Source organism: Dermacentor variabilis, chromosome 4 (genome assembly GCF_050947875.1).
Source record: "Dermacentor variabilis isolate Ectoservices chromosome 4, ASM5094787v1, whole genome shotgun sequence".
Lineage (NCBI taxonomy): Eukaryota > Metazoa > Arthropoda > Arachnida > Ixodida > Ixodidae > Dermacentor > Dermacentor variabilis.
The window spans coordinates 166602759-166627732 of record NC_134571.1 but is presented as its reverse complement, the minus strand read 5'-3'; the positions used below and the strand labels follow the sequence as shown (position 1 = coordinate 166627732).

Below are 24974 nucleotides of genomic sequence, written 5' to 3'. Positions count from 1 at the left end.
AAGAGAAAAGTATTCTTACATAATACCGCCTCAGGCTGTCATTTGCCTTTAGGTTTTCTGGTCTTCCATAAAACTCTGCATCTTCAGCCATCACCGTTAACAATCCTACAGGATAAGAGCTCCAAATTAGGTTTTACGTTGAAAGCTCTGCTCTGGGTGAACAGAGAGTACCGAATGGCCCCAATGAACTCTGAAAATATATTAACAAGCTGTTTATTTTGTTTCACGCATGCAGTACAGCCAGTATGTTTCACTTTCCGGTACAAACAAAATGCTTGCTCCATCAGTCCTGTGAGAGTTACGAGCAGTTCTCATCAAAACTCTGAATACATCAACAAGGTCTTTCTTCAACACACGCAGTGCGGACACCATGTGTCAGCTCCTCAAAAAAAAAGTCAGTACTTGTACCATTGAGTGTCATGGTCAACACAGCAGTTGTCGTGCACACACTGAAGCCAAGCAGAGCATGTACCACTTGCAAATGCAGAGTGCTAACCGTTCTTTTGGCACGCTAGTTCGGGTCTTTGTCTCAATTATGGTGTCTCCGGCACGACTCTCTGTACTTCAAAACAAACACTTCTCTCTCTCTCTCTTTTGCTCAACAGATGTACTAATGCAAACCCACCAGACTGTAAACTGTCTACTGCCTGACTTTAAAAATTTTTTTTTTCTGTGTTGAAAAGTTAAAAGATCAATCACATCAAGATAACTATCACTAGGCACATCAAATATCTCCCAAATGATGTGTTCCTTACAAAAAAATTGACGTGAAAGGCATTTTGAATGTAATTTTCAACACGAGTGCTATCAAATGAATAATTCGTAAGGTGACAGCCACGATGGAGGAAGAAAAACTATGGAAAAATCCAAACTATCCCAGATGCATTATGATAAATGCAATGAAAGTCGTGCGTCCCATTATAGGCCTTCTTCGTTCTCATTTGTAGGGCAAACCGTAATCCACATTACATTACCCACATTTTTATACATCATGTGTTCCTTGCTTTGCACCCTGGAGTCTGGTTTCATCGCCAGATCTCATTTTGCTTACAGAAATTTATTCCGTGCTAACCGACATCTTCTGTTGTTGCCTACCAATTTATATTTTATTTATTATTTATTATTATTTTATTTATATTAAGTTGTCTGATCAGTTTTGCTGAACAATGCTGAAGCTCTTTTCTATGCGCATTGTTAATACACCCTTACTGCAAGTCTGTGACCTGTTTAGTTATCCGCACTTTTTTATTGTTCGCCATTCGTTGGGGGCAGGGCCCAGTCAAGCCAGCTTAACTTTTTTTTCCCGCCCCAAACATCCTGTGATCTCTGAATGATTTGATTTGGTTGCTAAGGGCACTGTTTGCTCCGCGTGACTTATGTGACCTCGGACGGCGCGGTACAAAGTGTGGAGGAGGTGCGCTTGGCTTCGAAATGAGCAAGGGCAGGTGGCGAGGAGGAGTCGACCATAGAATGGAGCTGCCGGTTCAAGGCTTTACAGAGATTGGCATCAGGGCATCTCAGTTATTTTTTTCCTTCCTCCATGGTGACATCCGTGTGGGTTTGTCCTACCTTACCTTATGAACCTGACTAAAGACTAAACGTACAAATGACTTGCACAAACTGGGGAGTGTGACAACGCTTTGCTCCAAAAATAAAATGCCGTCTTCCGAGGGTGAATGTGGACAACATGCTGCTGCTGCCTGCACGAGTTGCAACGCTGCCATCCCAGATTGTTTTGAGCTTTGTCGGCCGACGTTCCCTAGGCAGCTGACCAGCAGCTGCGAGCCAGCGTTGCATGGAATGACTAGACAGGAAAACAATTTGCTATGAATGCCTATAAGGAACCCAAAGCACTGAGCAACACTGTGTTGCAGACATTGCAATTCAGTACCTTTTCACTGGTAGCGCGTGCAGCATTTCATCGTGCAATGTAAATGCAGACTAGCCGATTGTGGCTGCACATAAACCTGTGTGCAGCGTTACCGTGGAAACGATTACAGCATGTCGAAAGAAAGAAACGTAGCCAGCAGCGGAATATGAAACTGCGTCCGTGCACTGGGCATGAAACTGATTAGCCAGTTAGCTGCCAGTGTGAGGTCATAGGTCTGTTAAGCAAGTTTAGAAGAATAACAGAGTTACAGCCTGCTCGTTTGCAAACTTACTGGTTCATAACATGCTAGTTGGTAGCCTGCCAGTTGGTAAGCATCCCAACTAGTAGGATGCTGATACAAGGTCACAGTTCTGTTAGGCAAGTTTAACAGATCTTGTTGGTTCAACGTCTGTTACGTAGCACACATAAAAGACAGTACTGAACATAGAACTTTGCACTTTCTTTAAACTTCTTTGATGCAGTCTCCTTTTTTTTTCCTAACTTCTAAAGTGCCACCAATAGGAGGGAGCAGGCACTACTGAGACAACCTTGTAGCTGGGCAGTAGAGTTGAACTCCACTAATATCATGAAGTTGCGCCTGACACGAAAATATATTTATTATATTTGATAGTCATCATAAGTATATAATCGTTACACACTGATATTGGCAAGAAACATTTTAGATTTGCTGAACTATATGCAGCGATTTATTATAAACATGTTTGTAATATTGAGGGTCAACATTATCAGCAAATGGGCTTGCACACATTTAGACCCTGATGTCAGTTAGGCCAGAGCGAATAATAAGTAGCCAAACTGCCAAGGTTTCAACATTCTCGCATTACAGCATGTCCAAAACGATCATGGGAGCTACAGCTGGCCATGTTAGTAATTATTATGCATTGATGTGAGCAGCAAAAACATGCGAGTCAATAGCTTTGGCAATGATACGGCTGTGTTAGCAATGGCTGACAATGATGCAACTGAGTATTAAAATGTCGTGGGCCTATGTACAATCCTCGAGTGTGGTATTCATATGCCTTTCACTACTTTGTGAAGCATGCATATTTCATAGTGATTGAACATGCAAAGGAAGTCGCTGATGACACTATATAAATTCATGACAGTACATTAGGCTTCCTGCAAATATTGTCCAAGGTCGTGAGCAGTTCAGTGGCACTGTTATGCAGTTGCGAACAATTGTCAGACGCTGTTGCGAGCAAATAAAATAAAATGTGAACTGCTCTGATGCAGGCCTGTACTGATGCAACACTTGTACTGATGTTGCAGAAACCGTGTTGATAATGTTGACAAAACACGTCCCGCAACATTCATAGTGTTGGCACACAAATACTCAATGCTTGTTGGCAGGGTAGAAAACTCAGTGTTCAATTATTCCTGCAGTGCAATTGGACAGTGCAACTGACTTCACTGACTGTGAGTCAGTTGCAGTGCAACTGACTTCACAGCGAGTGGAGTGGTCTACACATGACTCACACTCAGTAGACCAACCAACAAAGCCAATTACTGCACAGCACAAACTAGTTCAGCCAGTGCAGGCAAAGCGTGAAGCCTCATCATTCAACACATTTCAAGCTGAGTAACACCTGGAGTACCAAGTGATAAATATGTGCAGTGATGATTGGGCGTTAATTTTTCCGATGATGCTCATCTCACTGCACAGATTTAGCAAGTCATACTGAGACCACTGGTCCAATTGTTCTATGGCAAGTAACACAATATGTGTGAACACACCAGTAAATCTCTTCTGACAAACATTATGGCTCACTTGGATTTTGTATTGGTTCTATTATCACTTCCGTCTGCTCAGGATAAAAGGTTGTGCACAGCTTGTGAAGCCTGCACACAACTGTTGAGTACACGTAGTAGCGACTGCCGACAATTTCTCGCCAGAAGAAAAACAGTTTTATAAAGACTGAACTAATCGTCCAAGGTAGCGTCCAACAAGTGAGAACTACAGCTGACAGTGCCACGGTCAGCGCTGTCGCAGCTACTGCGATTTTGAGCTTTACGCCGAGAACCTGTTATGGACGGAATCATTTTTGGGACAGCACGCTTTCACTGTCGAAAGATAACCGCAATGCTGCCTAACCAATGCTACCCTCCCAAGCAACTGTGCCCACACAGCTGTGCACCCATACACGTCTTAGATAAACATGCTGTTATGCGCCGGCACAAAACTGGACGAAGCGCACACCACAAAGAGTGCGACTGCGTTTGTGTCGTCCAATTTTGTCCCTGTGCGTAACAACATTTTCATCCAAACGTGTCTAACCAAGTGACCACAAGTACAGCTCCCATGCATGCCTTACAGATTCCAAACCGAAACCAGCCTTTTTTCTACTCTCAGTAACACCACAGTGACGTTTTTGTCACTGAGGCATGATTGCAAATCTTGTAGGCAAGGCTCTATTAATATATGCAATGCTGGGACAAAAAGAAGAAGAGACAAGCGTGCATATTGAAAACGTTCTACATGCCATTATGCAAATATATTGATGTCGTTTCTTGAGCTGGAAGATATTTGGTGCCTGCGTGTGGCGTAACAAAACTGCAGTAAATAATTTGCATACAAATGCAATGCACAGAACCCCTGCCTGCTGCAACGTTATAAGAAAACGTCTCTGTGCTAGATGCACTCTGTCAATGGCAAGCAACGATAAGTTTCAGTGTGCACTACTGCATCATGAGAATACCGCAACTTTTGTAAGAACTTGTTATGATGAGCTGCTGACCACACATGTGATGATGTGCACGCTCTTGGTGCTTGTACAAATGCAGGAAATTGTGTGAAATGTCTTCATTTTGCAGCAGACACCGCACTCGATAGTTATAATATCATATGCTATTGTAGAACTCGTCACAAGGCCGGTACTTCTAAGCTACAGCTAAACAAGTTCAACAGTGAAGGGAGAGGGAATAGTTGGCTGTGCTTCGTTATGATGACTTGCGCTAGCTCAAAGACTAACACAAAGCACACAAAGGATACAGTAGCGCAATATAAATTTTTCAAATTAAGAGTACCTATTAGCTGCTGCACATTGCAATATGCACACTGATGCTGGGCAACGCCTGCACAAAATTTAATGGCCGAAATGTGTTCTGCTTAACGTTTCTAAACTTTCGCCAGAATTTTAGCATCCAGGGCACAAGGAATGGAGCGCACGAGCTTCGCATCGACCAATCCTGTACCAGTTTATGGTTAACATACAATACCAATCTGCACATCCAGCGTCTCCCCAGGTCGTTGGTTTAACAATATCAAGCAGCTGCTAGTGATATTGAGACAGGCCCAACTCCTGAACAACGCTGGCACAGACAACAAGCGTGAATGGCCGATTCTCGCGCTGCCAGCAGCAGACAGCCTGAGCACTGCAAACAGAAGGTGTTCGCACCCGTTCTCGTAATCACAATTGGTGTAAGGTGAAGAACCAACGCATCTGCTTTCACCACACAGATGGACAGGCCTTGAAGTGCAATGTCTGCAACATGTCGTGGCTCAGAAATTTGTGAAACTATTCTAGAGCTGAGCATCGCGCCCTTGTGCGTCGCTGTCTCCCCCACCGACCGCATTTGATCTGGAGAATGCGTCGAGGGCGTGGTCACTGTGTCGGACTAGAAAAATGCGGCCAAGCAGCCTGTGGCACTTGTACGGTGGGCAGATGCTAGAAGGTAAGCAGGGGCTCACGTCGGATGTCCAACAGGTCTGCAACAGAGACGTAGCAATGTCAGACAGTTGCTCACATACGAGGCCACCAAAAACTAGCAGTAGAAGCACAGGAAATGATAAGCATTAACAAGAATGCTGGCTAATCACAATCCCAAGTGTTGCTTGGCGCCACGTGATGGGCATAAAAAATCAAATCTTATTAGTATATTATGCTTCTGCGATAGCAGAACAGCCAGTCTTACTGTCAGAGGAGGCTTCGCAAGGCGGGAAATTTGCATAAACGAAAGATAGGTGCCAACGCTGCCCTGAACTTTCTGCGCTATATCCCGATGATATTATGGCTTTCGAGTTTTACTCAGGCTGGATTAATGAAATTTAAATTATGGGGTTTTACGTGCCAAAACCACTTTCTGATTATGAGGCACACCGTAGTGAGGGACTCCGAAAATTTCGACCACCTGGGGTTCTTTAACGTGCGCCTAAATCTAAGCACATGGGTATTTTCGCATTTCGCCCCCATCGAAATGCGGCTGCCGTGGCCGGGATTCGATCCCGCGACCTCGTGCTCAGTAGCCTAACACCATAGCCACTGAGCAACCACGGCGGGTGCTGGATTAATTGCTTATTGGTAAAAAAACGACTCCACTGAATTCTAGGAGGAGCCTAAGGCTCAACAAAGTGAGTTTTCAGAACTATTCCTGCGCCACACCAGCCCAGATATATGAAACTACATTGGAATCTGTGCTACCACATTGGCAGCTGAGGTTTCGGTGTAGAATTCAAAAACAGGAAACTTGGAAAGGAAAGAAAATCTGTGCCTTGTTTTCTCCAGCAGTAATCAAACTTTCTTTGCCAAATGAATAAACTGATGATGGCAGGTTGTTACATGATCACGTGCACTGTGGGATGAATTTGCCAGGGAGACAAACAATGTGAAGGTGTGTTGGCGTTCATATATATATATATATATATATATATATATATATATATATATATATATATATATATATATATATATATATATATATATATATATATATATATACACACACACACACAAAAAGAAACTGTCTTCTTAGATATGTCAAGGCAGAGAAATTTTGCTTGCTAGCATGAATTGGAACACATCCATGGATCGAGTACAGTATTCAAGCATGTAGTGTCAGTGAAGGGGAAAAATGAAAAAAAGAAGCAAAAGAAACGCAGCAGAGTAGTGCAAAGTAGCGTAATCACAGCCCAATTCACACGTTAGGCCACCTCACAAACTAAAGGCCCACACGTCACTCGTGACATACAGCCCCCATTCCGTGCAGACCTAAACTTGGCGTCACATTTGGTCCTCCAAGGACCGCTGGAAAGCGCGTACACGTAATGCTTTGGAGCTCTTTTAGTCCCACTAGGAGCTTAGCCGTAAAACGTACCGGCCACAATGTGATGCCACGGTAGCGCCACGTACGTCAGCATGGTGTCCAAGAGGCCCTCGTTTCTGTTGCTGCCCACGGGCGCACAGTCTTCTCCACAAAGAGCTACGCATGGGCAGACACAACAGTCCAGAGATTGGTTGAAGAAAGCAACAGCCTTTCGCCGCTGCATCAAGAATTCTCTTCGATTTCTCAATGGAGCAATGATGCACACCTCCAAACTCGTGAGAACTTTAGCGCACATTTCTCGCACATAAAAGGGATAATGCTTAGCAAGCACTAATGTTGGGAAACAGTTGCGAGATCTTTTATTTCGAAAATTAAGTTAGTCTCGAATTTTTTACCTTGGCATCACCAACATAACTTCACATATTGAAACACAGAGATAAATTTGCTGACATTGTGCAACAATAAGACCAAATATGATGACGTTGCTCACAAAACAAATAAACAAGAGTGCTGCACGTATTTCTTCTGGTTGCGTTAGATAGTAGCAGCCACAGCGACTGCAGGAATGGAGCAGGCAGCGTCTCACGACTTCACGACGCCTCCGCTTCCTGCGTACCGAAACAAAGTGGTTCGTAGGAACCGGCATTACAGTAAGCCATTTAGGCCAACCTTGTCAGTATGTTTTATGGGGTTCAGGGAATTTGAATTTTTATTTAATGCAAGAAATAAAATTTTTAAAAATGAGAGGACAAAAAGTGAGTCAGTATTCACTTGATTTGGCTTCTACTTGTGCGTAGTGTTTTTCCTCTGAATAAACTTGCTCACAGTTACAAAGCTTCACACACGCGACTCAACTGCTGGGCAGTAAGTTGTCATGTGACAAAATTTGATGTCACCTGTATTAGGTTCCTCTGTCAATCTGTAAGTTTACCCACTATAAATGCCACAATGCATTGCAGAGTTCACTGAAGCACTTGTTACAGAAATATTTCTAAAAGCGAACGTCTGGAGGCAAGTCCAGTAGAGGTGCACATGAAATAGGATGATGCCACAGGAAAGGCTTGTTTCAATGAAATTTGTGCTGACCAAAGTTCCCTGTGGTAAAATTTATTTCAGTGATATAATTGCTTTCCAGAAGATGTTACCAAACTTTACTTACCTGAAAGGATCATTCAAGCTACAAAGTCTGCCAGAGTTATACTTCACTGCTTAACCTCGTACACATTAAACATAGAAGTTTCAACGAGCAACCAGTTTTTATCTCCTGAAGTCCAACCTGGGCCATAGGTGTTTCTCTAATGGAGCTTTGAATTTCAGTTTTAACTGTTAACATCAAGACATACATATACCTGTTTTCTTGTATTCCCACGCACCTAAGAATAACTGAGAATGAAACACCTGACCTTATGCTTGGCACTAGAATTCTGCAACAGCTGTGACATATAAGTTTATTCATGAAGAATGCATGGTGTCAATATGATGGGCTAGTGCAATGAACAGACCTGTAGAAACAATCTCTGCAAATAGAGTAATACTTCTGCTACTTGAAATGCTGAAAAAAAAAAGTAGCACGAAGAATGATAACATTGGGCCAATGTAGGGTCAACGTGCCCCAATGTTGGACCGATGTTGGCATGGTTTCCCACGATGTCAAGAATAGACTGTGGGCTAGTTGGTTTGTGACATAACTTGCAGCACAAGATAGTGGGGAAAAGCAAGACGAAGAGAGCCAATCTTTGCAAATAAACATTCAGCTTAAAGTCAGCATTTGTATGCACATATGTGTCTCCCTTTATATCATTGTCATGCGCTGCAAGTTATTCATTCTGCGCTGCCAAGGAAGGCCGGTACAAACGGTGAGCGTACCATCTCGGAGGTCATCAGCCTCAAGTTCTTCCCCAGTTCCACACTGGTCGATGCCCTGCCGTTCGGATCGACACCGGTGAAGGGGTCCCGGGTTTGGCGGTGGCGCCAAGCCGGGCTCTGAGCTTCGGCGCCACGGACCGCAAGGCCACTCCTGTTGAGAAGCACAACAATAGTTTCCCATAATGCAACACCAGCGCAAGTCAGTCATGTATTTATTTCATTCATTCAAAGGCCCTTATTTTACAGAGAAATGGGGGAGGCTGACATCAAGAGCTACTATATGTGGCATCGGATATGTGACATATCCAGCGGAACATACCCAGTTACCCAAGTTGGGAGGAAAGAGGTTAGCCGAGGACCAATGGACAGACAGACACAGCACAAATTAGGTGAAGTTCCCAAAGAATAATGATTGCATTCAATTTATGTGAGTGGTAGAGGATTAATGGCCTGTCATGAAACAAAAGTGAAGGACACCATTACCACAATCAACAAGATGATTTGAGCACCATAACCACAAAGCACACATGGCTTGGGTGGCCAAGGAATACAGTAGAGCCCCGTTCATATGTTTTGGCAAAAAAGAAACACGAGAAAGAACCATACTAACCGGGCAAACATACGACCCGAAGTACCAAGAAATTTGACAGACTCAACTGCGGTTGACATCTACCTAATGTGAAGCATTGCGCAAGTCGTTGCGGCATGAAGCACGAGACGCGGACATGTGTAAAGCTGGTTAAGCTCCAGCAGCCCGAGAAATGTTTTTGTTGTTTTTCTGTTACGCAGTGTTTTAAGACAGCAACGAGAAACCAAAACGTAAGCGAGCTGGTGGGAGATAGCAGACGCTGCCAGAGCACAATGTGACGCTCAAATCCCGCTCCCTGCAGCAGGGAACGGCAGCACATTTGGGTTATCGCCTAATAAAAGCATGCAGTAAGCTTCGAAACGCACTGCGGCCCATACGCTGTAAAACAAATAGGTGAACATGCTTGGCGGTGACAGGTGAAGAAAGGTTGGCAGTGACAGCTCTGAACGCGGAGTGTGATGACCCGGGAGGAGATTTGCTGGCACTGGGATAAAAAAAGACTGAGTGCCATGCTGGCATTTTCACAGAAGCCGAGTAGGCGAGTGTTACGGGGAAGCTGACACGACGGGCAGCTACTGCTCTTGATTGCACGCACCTCACGCCTTATCTTTTTTACATGGAATCTAGCCACTGGAACATGTACCATGTGATCGCAGTTTGCCAATGTACCGAACATTGGTGCCGAAAAACATGTGTTTTCCAGGAACGTATGAACTGGTAAAAAATGTGCATAACTCTATTGGGTCATTTTTTGTGTCCTCGATGGCGAGCGTTGGCACCAGGAAATCATGCGCAATGGGATCGTATCAACGAGGTTCTACTGAAACAGCAGGGATGTTGTCCCACACTTATAGGTGAAGAGAGGACACAGGCGAGAGGACAGACAAATGACAAGGACGTTACTTTTTTATGCTGCAACACGGAGCTCCTGGAGCTGACTTGCACATGTGTGCTCTGCCATGCTCACGGTCTCAAGCTGATCTCTCTTGTTGGAAATGTGAAAAGCAGCCCAAATGTCACCACACTTTCTTATCAAGACATTTTCTCATTAGCACAGTTGGCGGTTGTCGAAATGACTGACAGCACTTGCATCTGAGCACCTTTTATACATGCATTGCCGAATCTCCCAGATTCACTCGCAGTGACCGTATAAATTCGATAACATGCGACAAACATTACCCTACACTACAACACTCTGATTTGACTGGCATGACTTTATCAAAAAGACTATGACATTCAAAATGTCAGGGTTTCGCAATATTGGGAGCACAACTCACACTATAGGACAACCCATATAGCAGTGATTGTGCAAGAGATAAAAGGAAGGTACATAGCAATACAGTTGAAGCTCGTTATTAGGAAGTGGTATATGGCACAAAAATACATTCATGATATGCAATATAAATTATAAGCATACATTTGTTAGATTCTGATATCAATTAGGAACATATCCTATTTACTTTGCTATATCTGATAATTTTTTATATCCATGCACATTATATTTAGGTTTAACTGTACATGCAAACGCAGTGCTTGAAGCCCACTGTAAGTATACTGAAGGTCAGCTGAGCTAGTTCGTATGAATTCAAGCTTGAATACATACAGATTACTTATACTTACAGCTTATTTTTGCACTAGAAAATAAACGGACTCCTGCTTGAAAAAGGTTTTACTGAGCATGATTTAGAAGACACTGCGTAGCCGTCAGACTGACCTGTGATGGCACAGCCGCTGCCCTCCTCAGCGCCACCTGTGCCTGACCCCTCCCCTGGGGCCCCCTCAGGCCCACAAAGTGGCACCGGCCCCGTGGCGTGGCAGACAAGGAAGCATCGGCGCGGGCCAGGGTCCGAGCAAGGGGCTCGTGTGCCACACACCCCAGGAACAGCAGCGCCGCCTGGGGACTGTCGCGACACCGAGCGCACAGCTCCACACACAGCAGCTCGCCTGGCCTCAGATTTAGCCCCTGGAAAGCCTGGGAAGTGGAGTTCTCACCTGCTTTGTTGTCTTCGTTAGACAGCCATGTACTCCATAATTACCAAATGAAAACTCAAGTACTCTAGAGAACCACAAATAATTAATTACGTCAGCATTAAGGTGGCCACTTCAAAACGCGAGCCAAATGCAGCATGGCTTCAAACACGAAGTGGGGAACTATTCGCATCGGCAAAGCGGGCAGTCGCGGTCATGCGGTATCACAAGCAACTTGTGCATTCCAGTCAGCCTGGTGCAGCGGTTGAAGGCCATACAATGACCATGTCGTCGAAGGCTGCCAAATTTGGCCCTTCGAACCATGTGCTTCCCTTGGAAATGCAGGGGCATCCTCTCTTGCCAGGTATCCTGCCAAGTGTGATGGATGGACTCAGCTTTAGGCAGCATGATCATGGTGTCCGTGTACGTGTCAGTGCTGTGTGGTACCACGAGACCACCACGCCAAGTTTCAGCGATGCAGTCTCTTGCCTCCAGTCCAAAGCCACGCTGAACTTAGCACGTGTTTTAAGCTGGTATTAATAAAAGATCATTCAACTGGTCGCATCAAAAAGTGGCAAAGCTATTTCTTGCACTCTTGAGCAATTGAGGCTCCATAGCGTAATTACTGGGTCGACAGCTATTTAATAAAACAAATAAAAGGGAGGCAACAATTTTGTGTCAGTACTCCCTCAAAAGGGGTTCTACTGTTTTGCCAGAAAAACAGCTAAAACTTATGTGCAAACAGATACATAAGTACGAAAGAGATCGTGCCTTCCTATTGAAACTTCTGCTTTCCTATCGAGAAAAATAAGCACTGAATATGCTGTACCCTACGCATAATTTGCATAGCTACCATCACAATTGAGAAAAGCTCATAGATGTGAGCCGTGGCCGGCTCATGACCTTCAATGCTGATGTGCTTACCTCCTCGTAATTGTCAACTGCAAAGAAGATGTCCGGGTAGGCCACTTCCTCCGTGTCCCCTTTGTCCTCCATGCTATGCCGTGTAGGAGAGGCGTACACACGCTGCAAGACACACCGAGTAAACCAATGAGGCTTCTAGACCAATGCCATATCAGCATGCAAGAGCTAGCCCATCAAGCGTTGTTGTTTCATTGGGACAAAAAAAAAAGAAAGAGATTTAGTCACTCTGTAATGTTGACGAGTACTCATTTTCACATAATAAGTACTAATAGAGAAAACTTTATAGTGCGTGAAGAAACATCAAAGGTATGAAAAACATAGAGCACAGTGAGCTAAAGCAGATTACACAGATTATACATGGTCCAAGACACATTGGAGCACGGAAAGATAAAAGGGGTGAGAACAGGATGTACCACACGCTAGAATGAGTTCTGAAGAGGTGCACAAGACAGTGGTGCAGTCCGAGATGAGCAGTTACATGGAAGAGGCAAATTCACAGATGCCATAACGTGTGCACAGATCAGTATGACACACGTATTGGGCAACAAGCGCATATAAATATACATTGTGGAAGTTGATTGCACTTGCATAACTCTACCTGTCCAGCTTCTCATGTCTGTAACAAAGGGAGTCCAGTGGAAACTTGGTGTGACCAGAAGGCTAGCAAACAGTAGCAGGGCAAGAGCAAATTAACAACCAACTCGAACTGCTGGACCGTTGATAAAGTGATTCCTGCACATTGCACTCACATCTCAACCACACAGTGAACAACCAATAGGGGTGTGCGAATAGTGACTTTTTGAGACTGGATCAAATAGTTCCAAAAGTGAATCGAATTGAATAGCGAATACTTTTCTAATACTTTTCGAATAATAAAAAGCCATTATCGCAATTAATATAAAATGATGTTCACAGCTTAGTTTCTGTCATTACATAGTACAACATGAAGCATTGTTTATTAAAAGCACAAATGGAGTATTAGGAGCAAAGAAGTAGTTTCTTTGCATTCACAGGGCTTTCCAGCGAGTGCGAATGATCACTGTACAGCGTGTAAAGTATGGCTACCTAAGTGACATAGCGTGCTTCATTATGCAAGTTCTTGCGACTTATGCCTACACTATGCCTGTGGGGGTGAACATTCGCTCGTTTTTATGTCTATTTGGGTGCAGTTGACATTTTGAAACATTATAAATGTAATTGACAAATATTTGTATTTATGAATAGTGACTATTTGATTTGAATACCGAATCAAGCATGCCACTACTGGATTCGTTATTTGAAAGTTTCGAATATTCACACACCCCCTAACAACCAGTTTAACATTAGCGAAAGGAACCAAGGGAAATAAGCTTGTTGGTGATTTGGCGATGTGCTTGCTGAATGAACATCTTCGATGAGTGTTCCAGATTCGCTATCTCTTGGAGCTACACATTTCTGCATCACACTTTACAAGTTCATTAAAGCTTCCAGTAGGTTATGTTGCTAATGGTACTGTCTCTCACGTATAAACTGTTGGGCTAATTGGTTCATGATCAATATCTTGTCTATTCTAATCTTCTAATCTAAATGTGTGTGTCTCTCTTTGTCCCATTGATGGGTGTTGCAAGTTACTGATGTGCAGTCTCCACAGTAATTTCTTTTTGTTACACATTGTTTTAGTTACTGCCCATTTTCAATTTTTCTGGTATGCAATTCCTCATCCAAATATATCTCTAATTTTTTGCAAAGTTTTGTTATCTGGTGCAAACAATTTCACTTCTTGTTGCATGGCAAATGCCAGATGTGTACATGTGCCATGTTTGAAGAGATCAACATCAGCAACTCTTGCATGAACCCCAGTACCAAGAAGGTTTCAATGACAGCCAGCCTCTTTGTAGCTGTAGGAGAGCCCTCCGGTTCTCTTCCACGCTTGCTCCATTTTCAACATTTAGTTTTATGCTTTGCACAGACATCAGATGATCATTCCCAGTTGCACTGTTCTCAAGTTATAGTGAGTGGCAGCTGCAACTGGAAAGAGCCTGGCAAAAGGAATCTGTTGGTCAATGCACCTCCTATCAATGGCGCCCTTTCAGGTGTCTGTCTAGACTGCAAACAAACCAGGAATATGTAAAATAGCCTTTCCATTATGTCTTACCATAGACCACCCTTCACTCTATCATTCTATGAACAACTGTAAGCCATAAATAATAGAAAGTTATAGCCTGTCTGTAGGGCATATTACCACTCATCGAATACTGAGTTACAGGAAATGTAGGTGCGAGTAGCCATGTCGGCAGCACCGTCTTGTCGTACAGAGTTTAACCAGAGAGGACGTGCAGCCACTGTTGCAGTGACCAATTATACTACACTTAGCCAACGGTGTCGGCAGCAACGTAATTGTTGACAATTTTTTCTGCCATTCACATCTCCGACGACGAATACGTACGTGGGCAAGCTAAAGCTCTCCACTACTTTAAACCTTAGCCCTGACTGGCCACTTATTTCTTCTATCAGCTGCGAAAAAGATGTCGGTCCAAGCCTGTTGGCACCGTCTTTCTTATAGGTTATTTTCGGAAATCCTATAAACTTGTCAAACTATCTGCATTACTACAAATGTACAGACTGCATGTGTTCACCAGTATGTTTTTTTCTGTCCAGGCCTGGCAATCAGTGTGACCCACCTGAGAGCGTCGTCGCAGAACCTGTAAATGCTGGTTACCCGTGCGGAGGCATGCGGCTGCCGTGAGCGTGTACTCCAGTTGCTGTACTATCAGGTTCAGGTAGACTGTCTCCTCCCAGTGCAGGTCCAGGTCAGCTATGGGCAGTTTCTTGGAGTTGCGCCGAAACACCTGTACGGTCGTCTGCCGAAGGCACACGATTAAGGAAGGAAAGCTGGGCGAGTTCGGAAGTATTTCCAACACTGAGACACATTTAACTGGCGCTAAAAAAGATGCAGCAATAGAACAGGAAGCACACAGGGCACGATGGTGGGACTTCGAACTGTTGTAGTCTGGTGTTATGTCCCATGTGCTTTTTCATTCATAGTATTTTAGTGCTAGTTAAACGTGTCTCGATCCTGAGAAAGGCACGAGACAAATGCTTTGGTCCGAAGGTATAAGGATGCTGTACCAATCCTAAAGTAATTTCAGTTGTCAGTGCACACGTCTGCTCGACATTTGAAAGTTGGCCATTACTTATGAGCAACTCAGGCAAAAGGCAGCAACGATAAAGAAAAACATGGCACTGCGGAGCAGGAAACGAACTTGAGTAGCAGATGCTTTAGTTGAGATTAGGAACAATAAGTGGAGTTAAGCAGGATATGTAATGTGCATGGCAGATAAACAGTGGTCTATAAGAACTACAGACTGGGTGCCAAGGAGAGGGAAGTGCAGTTGATGACAGCAGACAACTATTGGGCGAGATCAAACTACGAAATTTGTAGGCATAAGATGGGGTCAGCAGGCGTAAGAAAGGGATAACTGGGGAAATCACTGGGAGAGTCCTTCGTCCTGAAGTGGACGAATAATTGACTGGTGATAATGGTGGCAGGTAAAATTAACAAGCCAATCACTACCATGAACACAGTAAAACCACTTTAGGATGATACTGCATATAACAATATGCCACTTACAACATTTGGTCACCTTAGCACTGCCAACTCTTGCAGTGGATATGTGCAAAAATAAACTGCTTGCGATGGGGCCATCATGACGTATTGAATACAACAATTGATTTCTGACTCGTAAAACTATATTTTGGGAAAATAAAATTGACAAATCATATAAATCTGAAATTATGAAATAATGCGAAAGCAATACTTGGGCTTTTCTATGGAACAGGCAAATGTGCAAAGAAGGCTAAATAGGACACGGAATGCATGTTTTGGTTTAGTGTCAGGATCAATTTCTTTGAAAGAAAGAGTAATGAGATTTTATTTTGCAGTATCCCTACGAAATAAAGAGCTCCAATATTCAATCGATATCACTACCACCATGTGCCCCTTGCACTGCACTTGTTCTTTAGAACGCGAAAACCTGCTTCCTTGACGGTGCCATCAACCTCACCTCCAGGCGTGGAACATAGCGTCGAGCTGCCTTGGATGCTGTCTTCTTCACAAAGAACACAAGGTCATCGTGCTGGTCCACGCCCTCAGCACACAAAAAGTGCCGGATAAAGATGTCCATCCAGAAACTGGCACTTGTCACGACAACGAAGCCTGCAGCGTACAAAACAATAAAACAATGCAGACCCACCAACCAAGACGTTCCAAACTTCTATTGCCATAGATAGCTGGTTGCAGTGGCATAGAAACGCAACCTGCCGTATAAGATGACAACAGCCAAAAACTAGCGGAGCTTGGAAAGAATAGCACAATGCATGTTGCAACCCCCCCCCCATCTTCAACTTCTGCCGAAAAAAAAAAAAAGATCCCTAAACGTGCCAAGCAGGCATGTTATTTTTTCGATCAGCGGATTTAGTACACAACATGATGAAGTGAGAAGGAACTACACAAAGATTTGTTAACCCTGCATATATATATCATGCCCGAACATAGTTCAACGTCAACAATAATTAGACCAGCTCGTCCACCTTTATATCTGGCCATAGAAAGTACAACTGTACAAAAAGAGAACAATGAAATGTTATTTCATTAGAAGCTTAATTAGTACACAATTTATGTAATTAGTTATTAATTAGCTTGCTAAATCATCCACACCAAAACATTATTGGGTTTTGTGAGCCAGAATCATGATCTGATGAGGTACGCCGTAGTGGGGGACTCCGGATTAATTTTGACCACCTGGAATTATTTAATGAGCATCCAATGCACGGCGCACAGGCATTTTGCATTTCTCCCCCATTGAAATGCTCCTGTCGTGGCCAGGATTCAATGTTGCGACCTTGCGCTTAGCAGCACAACATCATAGCTGCTAAGCCACCACGGCAGGTGGCTCAAAACTCAAAACTTCAGAGTATCTAAACTGCTACTAGTTCTTCCCGTGCTTAAAACAGAATTGTCAGGCAGCAAATTCAGTGCAGCATATATAATATGCTATACATTACAGGGTTAAACTGAAAATGTGCGAATGCCGCATTATGCATCACCTGGCTTAATTTGGTTATGGCCACATTTATGGTCCTATTTCAATTTTGGTTTACCCACCAATACTGAATGCTCCAGGGTGTGCCAAAAAGCACGCATTATATCACAGACTGTGCCGACAAGCACGAATCATATCACACAGTACCAAGTTGAGGCAGAAGTTCAGTTAGGTCATTGGAGTGCCCACAAATCAGTAGAATCGGCTAAATGTCACTGTACATTCTAAGCACGAATTTAAGAGGTTGGAGATGTAGACCACTAACTTCATTCTCATAATTGAAATACAAAAAAAAATTGCCTTTTAGGTGAAAAATTTACTCCCCAATGACTTTTTTCTTTGAGTGCTGTTTGTCAACTGTAGCGTTACAAGCTTTCAATACAGTGGCAGTGTTATGTCACGCCATCTGTGGCTGACTTCTGGAGTCAGTATTCCCCATTGATTGATTGAAAACATCTTTATTTGCAGAACATTCGTAGAACTCGTGGGTGGGCCGCCTATTCCGGTAGCCCACTGGTTACTACTGCTGCGCTGGCCCTCCCCACCAGCCAGTGCTGACGGTCAGGATCATCGCTGAGCAGAATAGCCTCCCACTGCTCTTTTGAGGGATTTGGAATGGGGTCAACTATGGGATTAAATTGGCAAGCCCACACCATGTGGTAGAGGTTAGCTACCTCTCCACAGTGTGGGCATTGCGGGGAGTATAGTGTAGGGTACCACTGGTGTAACTTAGCTGGCGTTGGGTATGTATTAGTTTGTAGTCTCCTAAGAGTGTTCTCTTCCAACTTATCGAGGGATTTATGTGGTGTTGGGTACTCCTTCCTGGCTGTTCTGTATGGTGCGAGATTGTCAGCATACACTGCTAAAGCAGTTAGGTCCCAGCACTCTTCACGGTCATCAGGGGCTATGCTATGCTATGCCAGCTGCAATCCGCATGCCAATGTGGTCTAACAACCCTGCATGCCTATGTTGCATTGCTAGCGCCACACCATGTCACCACAGCCTATATATAAGCAGCTGTGCACCATTAAAATTGGGTCCTCTTTTGACTGTAGTCACCTCTCTACTTCTAGTGTCCCCATCAGGCAGCCGGCTACTTTGGCCTTGCCCTGACAGTTTGACGATAACACACTTCTCAGTGCATGCTCCCTTCCCTCCCGAGAAATGGCGAGCCTATTAAGGATGTCAATCGTATCCACAACATGGCTTGGCTTTGGCACACGATGCACAGAGTGGCTGAATCATTGTCCGAAACTTCTTTACTTGCAGCTGCCATAAAGATGTCCTCATACTTGTGGCACAAACAACGGTACCATTATTCATGCCATGCTGCCAGTGGTTGCCAAAGCAGCCTGGTGGCCAATGTGGGACATGAGGCGCAGAAAAGGGGCTACGGTTAGGAGAGAAGAAATTCTTGGCATTTCCTTAGACTCTTGACTAACTTTGCTATTTCTTGGGTGGCCCCATTGCTTTGGCAAAACAAGGCATGTGAAGCACAGATTCACGCAGGCTATACATACGCAGAAGGCATACAGCAATAGTCACAGTCATGAGGGTTGTAAAACTGGTCTTCAGATTGCATTTGCTGGTACGGATGAGATCACAGGATGCCTGGCTCTATGTCGCGCACAACACGCCTGACTAATGCAGCGAACCTGCCATGCAGCCTCACTGCGCGAGCGCAGATGTGTTCCAGTCAAGTGCGTGCATGCCATGTAAGTCACAGTGTCGTACCATGTCTTTTTCTCTTACAGCAAAGATCTTAGTTAAGGGAAGCTCTGCAACGGTTTTCATGTGGCAAAGGTCAGAGCGGTTGAAATCAAATGTAAGTGCTATGCAACAGAAGCTGGAGCCCCGAATTCGCCTTGAAACATAATGGTCAATAATTACAAAATAAAAGATACCTTGCATATATCTAATTCTTATGCACAACTGGCATGTGGCAGTAATCCGCAAATTTTGTTTCTCCCGTCACGTCACACCAGCCTCGCTTTGGCAGTCAACTAGGAGTTTGTATGGCTGTGGCAGTGAAAGTTGATGCCGTGGTGCAGCCTGCACGGAATCTGTCACTGAGAACAGCCAGCCACAACTGTGCTCGAGTTCAGCAGCCACTGCTGCTGCGTTTGAGCAAGGCCGCAAGCCAGCAAACAGACCCCACTACTTCAGAAAAGTGCGAGAACTCGCTCAACCCATGTGTCCCAGCTACCATTAGCCAAGCTGTTGAATGAAGAAAAACAAGAGTGAAGCAATACGGGGCAAGACACAACTATAATACCCTACAGTGTTCGATCGTCAACAGTTGCGACAACCGAACACCACCGGTCTTAAAACTGTATCTTCCAGCACGTTGTTTTAATAATATTTTTTGTTGGTGTTGTTGAATAGCTTGGCTAATGTTAGCTGGGACACCCTATAGAACTTTGCTGTCTTTGATGTACGAGTTGTCAAATGGGCCATACATCTGTGAAGAATTACTTTTCACATGCTGGATTGGGGCATATTGTTGTGTGAATAATTCTTCAAATTGGACTCGACATTCATACTAGGTTCACGAAATTGGGTTTTCAAATAATTGAAGTCTATGGCTTGTGGCTGGGCAATCAAATCTTGTTCATAAAATTCAGTTTCAGCTACACTGGCATACGATCTCGTCTGGAATTATTGTTTTCACCAGAAAATCTTAATGCAATATAAAACAAAATTTTAAGGAACCAATTCTCATGTTAGTGTCACCAGACAAGGTTTGTAAACAGGTATTGTGGCCATTTGCTGTCTTCATGCATTCTCTATATATGTAGTCTCTATTTAACAGGTGACATAACTGGAAAAAAATATGGTTGAACATTAGCCACAGAGCTGACCCAGCATTAGTGTCAATACATAGAAGTGAATGCTACCATTAATGTCGAGTTGTGTAGTATGTGTACTGCCATTTCACATTCGCACAATTAGTTCTTCTGTCTTTCACAGCCAACTGGCTGGATTAGTATACACCAATGCGTAATTTCAGGAGTGGTCTGCCCCCCACCCTAGCAGATTAACTGTCGCATTGTGGCAACCATTCGACAAGCGCTGGAGCTGATTTTATTACTAGTAGTGCCTTGAGCAGGGCAATTATAACTCTCCAATTTTTCTGTTAATGAGTTAATGGTGATTAATTGTTTTATGTGGCGTGAGCAAAAATAGGAAAGCAGGTATTGTCTTACTGCTACATGCACTCCCCCGTGGCCTTGCACATGACAGTCACCACCCTTGTTCGACCTAGTCTTAGTCGAACAAGAGTGGTTTCATGAGCCACCTGAGTGTGAAGCTACCGGCTTATGAATTAGTGAAGTATCCCCTTGGTTTCTTAAGGTTACCAGATAATTTTAATTCATTTAGTTGTGCATTATGACTGCTGTGTTAGACCAAAAATTTGCCCACTTTTACACAGGCATACGAACGTGTGTGAGTGCATGCACTGTACTGGTCGCCGCCCCGTGTGGGCTCCTTTACACTGAAGGGAGACTTTAAGCCCTGGTATACTCTGTCACATAACTACGATATGGAAGTATGCATAACCAATTTGAATAATTTAGCACTGCTTCTGCATTTAGCAGAAGCAGTGCCTACAACGAATGGAACAGCTTTACACACAGCAAAGGGCAAAAATTTTCCAGTTAACACAGTGTTGCACATGCAGATTACATTACACGTGCAGTTGAGGCATGACAATCTTTCAGTGGTGCGGCACTGTTTGATTCAGAGCTTAAGTACACGACCCCTTTAGTCGCAAATTATGATACTGTCAGTAAATGCACCAAAATTACACAATTCCATCGTGCAGGAGAACAGTGTAGAAAACTCCAAATACTACAAGAGGCACAAAAAAAAACAAACACAGCACTGTGATTTTGTGCATCTCTTGGTATTTGTTGGTTTCTGTGCTATTCTGTACGATGAACAAGCAACAAAACCATCTGGAAATGCTACATAATTCCATGTTAAGATGCTGCCGCGGAAACAAAGGTGGTAGGATGACTCCTTTGCTTGTCGTGTACAGAGACCTCGTAATTAAAGAGTAATTAAATCTCGACTTCGTGTATCATCAATCAGGTTGAACTTTTTCATAAAGATATTTGAAACAGTGGCTCAATTATCATGGACAGGAATCAAAGTACGCACATAAGTTAATTATCGGCGGCAGCAATACACGGTTCAATGAAGTGAAATGTAGGCACACTGTATGTAAGCAGAAGGTTATCTTGAGTCACAGTTCCGTGTCTGACATTTTTTTTTTTTTTTGTCACTCCTGGACAGTAATGGCAAAAACAGGTTGTGTAATGCAATGTGTATACACCATGACTGAAGGAGATAATGATATTTTGCTATAGTATGATTCAGTCAGCTCGGTATCAGCAAACAGCATTGCCAGTCACACAAATTAACGTTATAACTTTTACACAGTGCTCGTATGAAAACCATATCGAAACAGGCTGAAGAAGAAGAATTTGTATTCAGAGGGACTCCAGACATGAACACACAATGCGTCTTACAATGCGCCTCAAGTCTCAAACGGATGCGCCAAAAACATAAGCATAAATTTATATATCTTCAGTCTCCTGTATATACAGCTAAACTAAAAGCGTAAGCGCTACTGTTTCGAAATGGATGGAATATATAGCATTCCTGTGCAACCTAGATCTTACAGCAAGCTCGTGCAGACGACACACAAGCACTGGGAAATACTATATGTCCACTGATTTTCCTTCCTCAGAGGATGCAGCGTCGCCGGATGTGCACTTTGCTCTTTATCGCTTATTGTTGCATGCCACGATCGCTTTCGCTCCGTTGAGTTTCGTTTAGTTCACCCGCCACTCTAATGCGTTACTCCCTCCCAATGAAAGACTACACAAAGCGCAGCGTGTTTCGGCATCAAAACTGCCTCCACAACGATTGTGCAATCACATGCAACTCGTGATCGTTTCGCTTTCAGTATAACGCCATACAGACACACAAAGCAACATCCTCCGCAACGAAATCGCCGTGGCGATGGAAGCTTAACGACTTCCTGCGGCCCCAAATTGCCTCAAAAACCCCCAATCGGCACAGCGGGCGTGATTGTCTCGAGTCACGGGACATTGGAGGCAGCGTCATACTAGGTAGCCCCGCAGTCATCACTCGGAAGTGCGAGGCGCTCACGCGCTGGAAACAGCGCTCGCGAAAGCAGCGGCGCACACTCCTGCACGCGCGCTTACCGGACGGTGTGATGTCCGTAGCTTCACGTGAACGCAGCTGAGATATTTCCGCAAACACGCTGGATAACGCGTTGGAGCTGGACCTCCCATCTCGAGCGTCGTCTGCCATGACATAGAAAGCGCTCGAATTTTGGCTAGTCTTGTCTTCGATTCGACTTCAGCTCTATCTATGCCGGGCCAATGCCCATACGCACGGATAGCACGGTCAATGGCACGGTGCGCGGCCGTCGTGATAAGTCTAGCGATAACTTTACGGCGATAACGCGGTAAACCACGGTGATAGCCAAGCAACGTCGCTGAACCATAGGCGAAAAGTTTTCGTTTTCCCTGGGTAGGGCCTGGGGGTGGGGAGGGGGGCTTAGGCCCGACCAGCTTTCCTAACCTCACTCAAAGTTGTGCGAACGTCAGTTTAACGAATATTTCACAATGACGAACGTTTAAAAATCCACGGCAGATTCCCTATGCATTCTATGCAAAAATCTTTCAGTTAAACGAATTTCTGAATAGAGAATATTCCAGTTGAACGAACTTCATCACTGGGCTCGTTTTTTTTTTTTTTTTTCAATCAGCAGTTCAACGAAGTTTTGCGCCAGCGCTGGCGTAGACGATGCCCCCCCCCCATAATCGCCCATTCAGCGGCGGCTATGTACAGTGCGACAGTGAGCTCGTTACCTGTGCTGAATTATCAGACCTGGAAATTGTGTTTCCAGTGTTCGTCCCGACGAAGAATAGTGCGACGCAGAAGATGCAATGCCAGAGGCAGATTCAAATCCTGCAATTCTAGCCGAGACTGTAGGATGCCTTGAAAAGTTGCGCGACTTCGTGTCTTAGCAAGAAGCTGCGCCAGAATGCACAACTGCCTCTCTGGACAGCTTCGTTAGTTCTTGCGCTTTTAAGACCACCAGTGCAAATGAAAATTATATATATATACATACTCACAATTTTTTTTTCAAAATGAGATGGGCAGCAACGCGACTGTTACGCACTTCATACATATTGTACATACGTAACTCCATAAATTGTATTTCAAATTTTTGACTCCGATGTCAGCTCTGCCCTATGCTGTTCCTTGTTCTACTGAATATTGCTTTCTGGATTCTCGGTTAAGTGAACTTTTTCCCTAGGTCTCTTGAAGTTCAAATGATAGCTCGCTATATATACATACTTTAATAACAGTTGCACTGAAGGGCCTTATACGAGTATGTACAAGACCTCATGGTAGGAGACACTCAAGGCAAATTCTCGCTGTCGTCGTCGCCACGATGTTCCGTGCAAAATCCAAAAGCCATATGAATGAGTGACCCACACACTACGGGAGCCAGAAAAAGCACGCAACGGTGAAGTGAAAAGGATGGCAGCTTGATGGGCATTATCTTCCCGCGCGCTCCCTTTCGCGCGCGCGCCCGATTCAGCCGCGATTGCCGGCTCCCTTCGCGTGCTTTCCCTCGCACTTGCAGTACACAGCGACGGCAATAATGCTCCTAGAGTGTCCATGTAATGCCATCGCTATAGAATCGCATTTCATTTGAAGCCAGATGCACGACGCACCACTCCACCACCACCCCTGTTGCCAGCAGTGCTTTGTAAAACCACTACTTGAACGACCGCCTGTGAAGTCCATTTAAAATATAGGTACTGCCACCCATGAGGAGGCACTAATACAATGGTAATTATTCAGGCACATCTAGTCATGCCATTTCATCGATGTTTCAGTTTTTTGTAGGAAATCAGTTAGCACTAAGAGTTCAATACAAAGGCAGTGTTGGCAAGCTTTTTCCTGGGTCTGAATAAGCTAAACTACAGCCTTGCGACTTCCATGCAACCGCCCCACTTGCAGGTTTCAAAACATACAAACAATCACTCGTGTTGTCTCCATATGCATGGACTGCAGTGAATAGTGGACTTCATTATGCAATGCATGTAATGCATTGTGCAAGCCTTGCGTTTACGACACCAAGCACACACGAGGGCCACAATGGTACACATTTCAAAGATTGTAGACTAATGAAACGCCGTTCATATAAAAGGACGACACTAGCAAAGTACTGAAATTCGATACTAGAGTTGAACTCAACATACCACGAAGTTGTCGAGGAGCCATACATTTACACACGTAGTGCAGCAATAATACTTGGTTGAAAAAAATAGAGGGCAAGTGTTTCTTGTGGCTGCATTAGTACAAGGCAGTCGCAGCAAGAGTATTGTGTACTGCTGCATCCACCTCATAAGTATCAAAGCTGGAACTGGTTTGTAGAAATAAGCACGCAATTATAAATTTAGGGCACACAAATGCTCGCCAGTACTTATGTCTTATAGCGCTTCGACTTTCATTTACAGCAAATTGGAAAATGCCAGATCACTACTCTTACCAGACAATG

The 24974-nt window shown here is 44.1% G+C and overlaps 1 protein-coding gene across 1 annotated transcript; it reads right to left on the bottom strand.

Moving 5' to 3' along the window:
- Positions 1 to 212: 212 nt before the first annotated feature.
- Positions 213 to 23133, bottom strand: LOC142579920 (uncharacterized protein KIAA0930). The gene is made up of 8 exons (XM_075690593.1): positions 22597 to 23133; positions 16322 to 16473; positions 14939 to 15118; positions 12279 to 12380; positions 11101 to 11358; positions 8798 to 8948; positions 6983 to 7087; positions 213 to 5597 (listed from the first exon to the last, which is right to left on the bottom strand). Exons 1-8 carry the CDS (start codon positions 22703 to 22705, stop codon positions 5557 to 5559), a joined length of 1098 nt encoding a protein of 365 aa, XP_075546708.1. The 5' UTR covers positions 22706 to 23133; the 3' UTR covers positions 213 to 5556.
- Positions 23134 to 24974: the final 1841 nt, after the last annotated feature.

What these genes read in the sequence shown, in the direction of transcription:
- LOC142579920 (XM_075690593.1), bottom strand. Translation starts at nt 22,705, where the DNA reads ATGGCAGACGACGCTCGAGATGGGAGGTCCAGCTCCAACGCGTTATCC. An exon ending in TACGGACATCACACCGTCCG is followed by an intron (nt 16,474 to 22,596) that starts GTAAGCGCGCGT and finishes TGTACGCTGCAG; the next exon opens with GCTTCGTTGTCGTGACAAGT. An exon ending in GGCTGATGACCTCCGAGATG is followed by an intron (nt 7,088 to 8,797) that starts GTACGCTCACCG and finishes GCCCATGCGTAG; the next exon opens with CTCTTTGTGGAGAAGACTGT.